Consider the following 8712-nt stretch of genomic DNA (forward strand, 5'->3'; position numbering starts at 1 on the left):
TTCATTGGTTTTGTTTCAAAGCACAAATGTTATTTTCATCTGCAGGCTTTGTTTGTTTTGTTCTGCAGCATGTTCATATTTGGATCATTTAACAGGATAGATTTCATGGAGATCAAAATCTTTTGGGATTTTATCAGTCATTTTATTTATATAATATTACATTAAAGTAAAAAAAAATGTGAGTGTTTTTTCTTTTAATATTTACTTTATTTCTAACTAGTATAATTGTAACAAAATATATTTTATGGAGAGTAAATTGTTAAAAGTTATTTAAGGTTTAAGTTGATTTACTCTAGAATAATATTCCTGTGAGTTTTATTCATGTTTATGTTAAAAAGTTACAGTTTTAAAAATGTAGTTTAAGTGTGTCCAATAGATGTTTATAGATGTTTATCCTGTTTGGCCTGTGACCTAAGGTGTGTTCTGGATTTTGGCTCCCTGTGCGATTAAGTTTGACACCCCAGGGTTAATGGAACATTCACTCATGATGGAGCTCAACTTCATGAAAATCTTTAAACCAAACTCCGTCTGGACAGTTTTTGGGGGGGAATGAGGGGCTGCTGCTTCTGTGGGTGACTTGCCAGCTGGGGTAAGAAGCAGCTGCACCAGCACGCTGCCCCTGGCACTATTGGTTCTGCCTGATTATTTAACAGGAGCAACTGGAAGTGGTTGACACGGTTCCACAGGCTTTGTGCAATGCACACTCCTCAATTATAGATGGGAAAAGTGACACTGTGACAGCTGTAGCTCTCAGGGGGTCAGAGAGGGTGGCAAAGAGAGACGGGGAGCGAGCATGCAAGGAGTGAATCTCGCTTCCTCAAGCAGGAAGACGTTCTCCTGCAAAGATGTGACTTACACACAAAGACACGTGCACGGACGCACACGCACACAGACACAAACCTGCTCCTTTTTCTTGGTAAATTAAATATGCCCTGAAAATGACGGGAGGGGTGGGGGTAATGAGGAAATTATTCACAGTCCTTGACATGCTTTAAATCTGATTATACTCTCCTCCTGCCTCAGCAGGCTCGGCTGAAGACAGACAGCAGCACCGGCGTGCACAAAATGAGACGTATAGAGGAGCTCATCTGCATCCATCTCAGTTAGAGACAGACGAGCGAGGAGAGGCACATTATCCACAGCTTTCCCAAAGTCTGGATCCACAGTGGGAAGTGTACTTGGATGTAGTCATCCTCCAGGATGTGGGGGGGTGTTCTAATGAATTGAATATTACACAACGGAGTAGGAGGGAGGGTGGTTAGAGAAATAGGAGATGGTTCCAGCCCAGTCCTCTTTTCCCAGTCTTCACGTACCTCCAAAGAGGAAACAGAGGGCTCTTTGTTCAACATCGACAGCTCTTGAGTCCAGAAGAACATCCTCACTGATGCACCCTGCAACTAAGTGATTATGAGATCCATGCGTTCCTCATGTCATTGCTTGCAGCACTGACAGCACGGGGACACTTGTAGCAGAAGGAGTCAAATCTGGATGAATCCATGTTCTACCACTGGAGCTGTCAGACCATCTCACTAAAGATAAGGGAGCTCAACACCAGTGACCTTGCAGGCAGCCTTAACGTGGAAGATCCATGGTAATATATGCAAATTGAGATCCGTGATTGCATACATTAGAGCAGAAGAAGTGTGTTTACAGATGCCTGTGTGTGTGTGAGGTCACACAGCCCACAGCAGCTGGGATAGGCGGCCCCAACTGGAGGCAATGACCATAGACATAGATAGACGCCGCATGCTTGTCGCCCCCTATTGGAGCTGACGTCTCAACGCGCCGCCATCTTGATGAGGTCAAAGTGCCCCTGCAGTGCCATTGTTTCTAATAAGGAATGTGTCTGAGAGTTAAAAAAAAACATGTTTTATGCTTTTAAACATAATATATCATATGATTATGGTATTTTAATGAAGAAAGAATTGATTTAATATGCAAAACAAGTTTGATAGTTTATTTTATTTATTTATTTATTTGAATTTTCTCCATCTGAGAGGGGTTGAAAAACAATTTTAACTTATCAAACCTACCAAAAAACACAGAAAAAAAACATGTAATGGCATCTCAGTAAAAATAATGTGTTTCAAATGTTAGGGGGAAATTTGTTCAGCCTTAACAAAGAAAATCAAACACATAATAGACTTTATCCTCACTGTGGCATTAATGTACAATAAACATTTCAACATCTGCTACGTTACAGAATAAAAATAACTAAATACATTTTGTTTTAGTAAACAAGAAACTCCAAAACTATGGGAACATACATACTTATATACTTAGTTGTGCACAAAATGCCACAACTAAAACCCCTGAAAAAGAACTTGTTTAGACAGTTTCTTGCGTGTGCTGGCACTCTGAAACTCCAGAGTAGTCATTTTTGCCATGTGGTGCAGCCGTACTTTATGAAAAACAGAAACAACATAGGACATTAACATGAAGTGGTGGTTGTCAATCCCAAACTGGGTTTCTGTGATGTGCTCCCCGAGTAAAAAAACATCTTCCAATCCAATCTCAGCTCGAACAAAACGATTGACCATGGACGCACTGACACCTTGCTCTGTAGAATAGCGGCGTATCACACGCTCTGCTGCTCTGACTACCTTCACTGTCCCCTCAGACGGGACCACCAACCCACCATTATTCCTCAGGTGAAGCAGGTGGTAGCTCTGATCAAAGGATGAGGGCACAGCAGCGGTGACCAGACTTGGCCGGCACACTTCACAGGACAGTTTTTTCAGAATTTTTCTGACAACATATCCAGATATGTAGACCAGGGCATTGTCTACAAGACCGCCAAAGCGGGTGGGTAGGTAGCTGTGGTCACACAGAAATGCAGAGACATTGGCAAAAGGGGATGGGAGATCTTCCTCTGACATTAATGCACAGTGCATGTCTGAAGCTGACAGGGAGACAGTCTCATCTTGTGTGGCCACGTTTCCTGATCTGCTTGGTGAGACACCACAGCGAACCATCATGCGGCGGAAAATGCCCTGGAACTGCCCTGCAGTGGGGTTGTTATTCCAGCCTCCTACACAACAAAGAAACAAAACACATCAAGTTAAAAGCCAGACACATTTACTCACATTATATCATATTCATTCTTCCAATTTATTTTTAGACTATATTTTTACTTTACTTCTACTACTCATTTCTGTTTACATGTTATTTTTATTTGTTAATTTTACTGATTTGAGAAAGACAAGTTGCCATCTTTGCATGAACAACAGATAAAAAAAATCTTTGCAGCAGTTATTGATTTTTTTTCTACCTGATGCTCTGACAGAGTTAAAGAAAAGCTCCAAGTGGTCCTGGCTGAAGCGGTATGTGCAGACATAACGCTGAACTTGGAGCAGTTCAGGAATCATTCCCACCAAAGTGTCCACATTGACCACGAAGCCGATGACTGACAGATACCTTCAAAAGAAAATGTTTTGTCAATATGATACTAAAGACTAAAATTCCTCAAAGCACCAAGTAATCTAGTTGTAGGAAAATTTGAATTAGCTTTTCACATAGTTCATCACATGAAACAGAAAATATGGTGACGTAAACAGTGGAAACAATCCATGCTCTTCTCCAATATGGTTCCTGATTTATAGTTCAAATGAACTACAAATCTGCTAGCTGTAAAATTACTTGGTGCTTTATAGTGTAGGTCAGAGTAAGGATTAGCATCCTTGAAATATAGTATTTACCTCAAGGATGCTAAAGCAAGGAGGAACATCATCCCAACTGGACTGAGAAATTGAAAACAATAACACAGCATACATACCATTTAATTTCTCTATGACCTGGAAAACACTGAGCACAAGAAGATTCCAACATGTACAAACATCATGAACAAGAAGAAACAATAAATTACAAAACATGCAAATCAAGCACCTACCTTTCCTCATTTAAATTAAGCAAAAAGAAGTTAATGTCTGACAGACGGAAGGACATATAGGAGTTGTTCCTTGGTTCTTTTGTAAATCAATTCAGTTGCAAAATTCTTACCGTATAGTACCTGATTCCAGGATTGTGTTGCTAAACTCTGTCTTGCATATTTTCAACATGAAGACTTGTAGCCTTGGTTGCCTAAATCTCGTGAGGTTTGAATGTATCATAAAACAGAACTCACATTACCTCATGCATCTGGTTCTTCTGACCCCTGTCCTGAGGCCCTGAAAAATACTCAACAGAACAGTCAACAAAAGCAACACCAGATAACAAATCCAAACATGAGAACAGAGCATCTTATGAACTTGATGCACAAGAGAACAGAGCATCTTATGAACTTGATGCACAACAAGAGAAAATATGGCGTTGTGAACTTTTCATGAAAAGTATTCAAGATTTTAAAAGACCTCTTTGTTTGGTGGAGGGGTGTGCCATCTTTCATCACCAAACTGAGCAAATACTTTCTGGCTCTCAACAATATCTCAACTCTCTCTGTCCAATTTAGAGTACCCAGAGGAGCTTTCATTCCTTTTGCACGTGGATTGCGACTGTTCATGATGTCAAATAAGCTGTCAATCGTCTATAAAAATAATAAAAAACACAAGGCTCAGTTAAGCCATAAATCATTCAATACAAACAACAGTTCATCAAAATAATGAACATTTCTGCATGAATTTCCTGTCACATTTAATTATAAACACAGCTGAGTTTAATGCACTATGCAGTGTTATTAGTTATTAGTTATTATTTTTTATTATTTATTATTAGTTATTATTAATTATTATTAGTTATTATTTATTATTATTATAATGCAGTGTTATTATTTGCATTACTATGTTTTTCACTTGGGCATTTCAAATAATAAAAATGTCCCCCATAACTTAGTAATTTTGTTTCTTTGATTAAATCTTACATTATGTTACTTGATGATTCAGTGAGTGTTTAGTATAGACTTAAAAAAAAGTAAAAATCTTACTGGAAGACATTTTTGTCTTTTTAGTTTGTTATTTTAAAATTCCATTCCAGTGTTCCTCATTCTTGAGAAGAAATGTGGGCACTCCATCCACCTCTGGTAATGTATAGCATGCGAGTAATTTTTAAAACATGCACAATGAATATATATATATATATATATATATATAAATATATATATATATATATATATATATATATATATATATATATATATATATATATATATATATATTATACACAAATCAAAGACATCACCGTTATAAAGTAGAGTAAAAACACACAAACCTTTTGGAGATGCGATGGAAAGTTGAAGATTGACGGGATTACAGCCTCTCTCAGTCGTATAATCTGCCCAGTTCGGTCAAAATCATCCGGTTTAAAATGCTCACTGCAGAGCCTGGAGAACTCGGTGACAACAAAATCCTGTCTTCTCATCGCAACTTCCCATCTCCTCCGTAATTCCACCTCACTGGGAAACCTCGGAAATTGTATAAGAGGAAAAAATATTAACAATATAGTAAAATAATACACGAGGGAGGAACAGTTTTTGCCGCTAGCATTTTTGCTGTTAGCCACATAACGCCGTTTACGATTACACGTTCAGGTGGCTTGAAAAACTTGTAAAAAACAAAAACAATGTTAAAACTTACTTGTGAAATGTAATTCCACGTGATCGGCTCTGAATCGAGCGCCGATTATTGCATCCGAAGGCTGCACAAGCAAAAGGCATGGTTGCAATCGGTTGCGATTCTCCGTTCAGTGGTTCAGTCTATGTGGTTGTGAATGTAGCCTAGCTTAGGTTGACCCCAGCAATATGGCGGCTCCGCTGGTTCACTCAGGATCACGTGATGCGGCGTCTATTCTTTATGTCTATGGCAATGACGCTCAGTATTTGCAAACAAAGAGAAAGAGCCCAAGTGTATAGGATGGTATGGGGTGGGGTTAGATTTGTGTGATCATTGATTCAGGTCCACAAGAAACAGACAACTTGAGTGTACATTCACACTGCCCTCAGCAACATGTGTTCAAGTGGCCACTTCCAACAAAAAGTCTATGCTAATGCACGTAACCGCGTCTTTCAGGCGCGTCTTTCAGTGAGAGGCAAAACCCTCTCACTCATGGGTTGCTACACACGTTTTTACAACCATTTAGGATCTGCAGACAAAATGCGTAGCCACTGAACGCATGCTGAAAGTTAAACTCGAACTTGTAGTGACGTTTGGATGCCGTCAATCAATGTGTCAATTGAAAATTGATCATGGAGGAGAAATGAATAATTGTAGTTTGTGCCCTGCTGGAATTCTCTGACTCTGAATTGCTTCACTAACCCTACGGCTTCTCTCTACATTTATTCCTCCAAGCAGAGAGATAACAGAAAAAGTGTCACATTTATGCACTTTATGGAAAGCTTCTCATTCTCAATTATTTTACACCCCACCTATGGAGTAGACTTATTTGCCTGTAACAAATAAATTGTAATCTCTATAAAGTTTTCTGGAGAAATAACCACAGGGAAACATTTTGGAAGGTTGACCTGAAAGCCGGGATATTACAGCTCCAAGCCCTGTGCTGGAGGCATCCACCTCCACGATGAACTGCTGTGTCGGGTCCGGGTGACGCAGGATTAGGGATTGAGAGAAGCGTTGTTCGAGGGTTCTGAACACTGAGGGGGCCTCTGGGGTCCAGTGCAGACGTTTGGGTGCTCCCTTGAGGAGGGAGGTGAGAGGAGCTGCTACAGAGCCAAAACCTCGAATGAAGCATCGATAGAAGTATGCGAACCCGAGGAAGTAGTGGGTTCTGGCCACTGCAGTGTTGCATTCACTTTGCTGTGGTTCATGGCCACCCCTTGAGCAGGGATAACATACCCCAGGAAGGAGATGGTTGTTCTGTGAAACTCACACTTTTCACGTTTGGTGTATAGACGATTATCTATCAGACATTGAAGCTCCTGACGGACGTGAGAAATGTGTTCCTCGAAGCTAGTGGAATAGATGGGGATGTCATCGAGGTAAACTACGACGAAACACTGGAGTATGTCACGGAATATATCATTCACAAAGGCTCGGAAGACAGAGGGAGCGTTACACAATCCAAATGGCATAACTAAGTACTCATAATGGCCCGTGGTGGTAGAAAACACTGTTTTCCATTCATCTCCCTCCCTGATGCGAACCAGGTTATCCGCACTGCGCAGGTCTAATTTGGATAAAAAGCGAGCCTGTCGCAGCTGTTCTAGGGCTGGAGGAACCAGTGGTAACTGTATTTAACCGTGCATTCGTTGAGACTGCGATAGTCAGAGATTATACACATGCACACAGGACCAGAAAGCGCTCACAGGAGCCTGAATGGTTCGCGAGGTTTGTGTAGAGATGTCTTATTTCTGTGTGGAGTTTTGATTTATTAAAAACGCCATGGTACGCATTATTTATTTATCCTGTTTTTTTCACAGTTTTCCCGCAGTTACGCTCTAAAATTAAAACGTCACTGGTAAAATCCAGGAAGGAGAATTAAGATGTTTTGAGGGAATAAAACTTTTCACTACACTCTTTCTCCACTTTCTCTGACGTACACGCAAACATTTTTACTCTTTTCTCTCTTGTTTAAACTCTCAAAGTTCAAACCCTCATAGAAAAATAAGTCCAGTTTAATAGAATGAAACAAAGATCTGATTGCGATCAAACATTTACGCAGATCATCAGAGCTGCACACATAGAGATGCGGCAGAGGAGATGATTGAGAAGGTCTTCAGTCAATCAGGACACAGAACAGGCTGTTTGAAAAAACGCAGCTGCATAATTGCTCTGAAAGAATCAGCGAGATGCAAAAGGTGAAATAATATGTAGAAAGAAAACAATATTCTGTTCTATTTAACAGAGATTTTGGGGGTTCAGATAGAGGCAGAGACTGCAGAAGGGAGCAGAAAAAGTCACGTTCTATGTGGGTCTTGATGGAAAATAAAATCATGCCTTTCTGATGTTGTTCAGCGGGCCGGACCAAACGTGGGGGCCGTAGTTTGCCCATGTCTGGTTTAGATGGTAAACACTAACACCTCGGTAGTCTGTGGCATAGTTGAGTTCTGCTCCATCTAGACCAGAGGTCTGCAACCTGCAGCTCCGGCTCCACATGTGTCTCTTTTATCTATCCATGGTGGCTCCTTGGTCAAACATAAAGTAAGTCATGGAGACTGCTGATCCAGACATGTCGACCGTCTGAGTCAGCAGCTCCTGATAATGGCTGTCTAACCAAAACTACATAAAGAAAACAAAAAAACAAAGTCTGCAAACTAAGACTACTAAGATCCAACCCCAAACTAAAATAACAAAACCCAGCAGTGTAAGACTGCTGAGGACAAAGAATGAAACAAAAAATGAAAAGAAAAATAGAACAGCCATTTTTTAAAGTGAGGATTACTTAATTAGCATTTTTTTTATTTCATTAAGATTAGTTAGATTTATGAATTGATGGCTGAGGTGCACAGTTGATAAACTACATAGGCTTTTACATCCTGTTTGTTCAACTCTACCTCTAGAATGAACAGATTTTGTTTGCAAAGCAAAACTTTGGTAAAAATGTTAATATTTTACGAGTTAATAATACTCCACAACATTGGTTACTAGCTGCCAAGAGCTGCACTGAGATGATCCTGTTTAGCACAGAGCATCTTTTATAAAAGAAGTTATTTGAGCTTCTGTCAAACGTAAAAAAAGAAAAAAGAAATCAGATTTTGAGAGATGTTAGTTTCTTTCTATATTTTTGCTTTTGTTTGTACTAAAAAATTGCTATCATTCATATTGT

General features: G+C 39.7%; 1 protein-coding gene across 2 annotated transcripts; it reads right to left on the reverse strand.

The window, feature by feature from the left end:
* Positions 1-1929: 1929 nt before the first annotated feature.
* Positions 1930-5755, reverse strand: LOC112138701. Of its 2 annotated transcripts, XM_024261308.2 has the most exons (5): positions 5568-5755; positions 5203-5395; positions 3699-4522; positions 3272-3417; positions 1930-3031 (listed from the first exon to the last, which is right to left on the reverse strand). In XM_024261308.2, the coding sequence occupies exons 3-5, from the start codon at positions 3776-3778 to the stop codon at positions 2304-2306; spliced, it is 954 nt and encodes a 317-aa protein (XP_024117076.1). In that variant the 5' UTR covers positions 3779-4522; positions 5203-5395; positions 5568-5755; the 3' UTR covers positions 1930-2303. The 2 variants fall into 2 exon arrangements, with proteins under 2 accessions (XP_024117076.1, XP_024117077.1); XM_024261309.2 differs by lacking the exons at positions 5203-5395; positions 5568-5755 and having other exon boundaries at positions 3272-3448; positions 3534-4689.
* Positions 5756-8712: the final 2957 nt, after the last annotated feature.

The sequence above is a fragment of the Oryzias melastigma genome, unplaced genomic scaffold (genome assembly GCF_002922805.2).
Source record: "Oryzias melastigma strain HK-1 unplaced genomic scaffold, ASM292280v2 sc00259, whole genome shotgun sequence".
Classification (NCBI taxonomy): Eukaryota; Metazoa; Chordata; class Actinopteri; order Beloniformes; family Adrianichthyidae; genus Oryzias; species Oryzias melastigma.

Coding starts and splice junctions, on each gene's coding strand:
- LOC112138701 (XM_024261308.2), bottom strand. CDS start 3,778: ATGGTATGTATGCTGTGTTATTGTTTTCAATTTCTCAGTCCAGTTGGG. Junction 3,418..3,698: donor CTTGCTTTAGCATCCTTGAG/GTAAATACTATA, acceptor TTTCTTTTGAAG/GTATCTGTCAGTCATCGGCT. Junction 3,032..3,271: donor TAACTCTGTCAGAGCATCAG/GTAGAAAAAAAA, acceptor TTTGTTGTGTAG/GAGGCTGGAATAACAACCCC.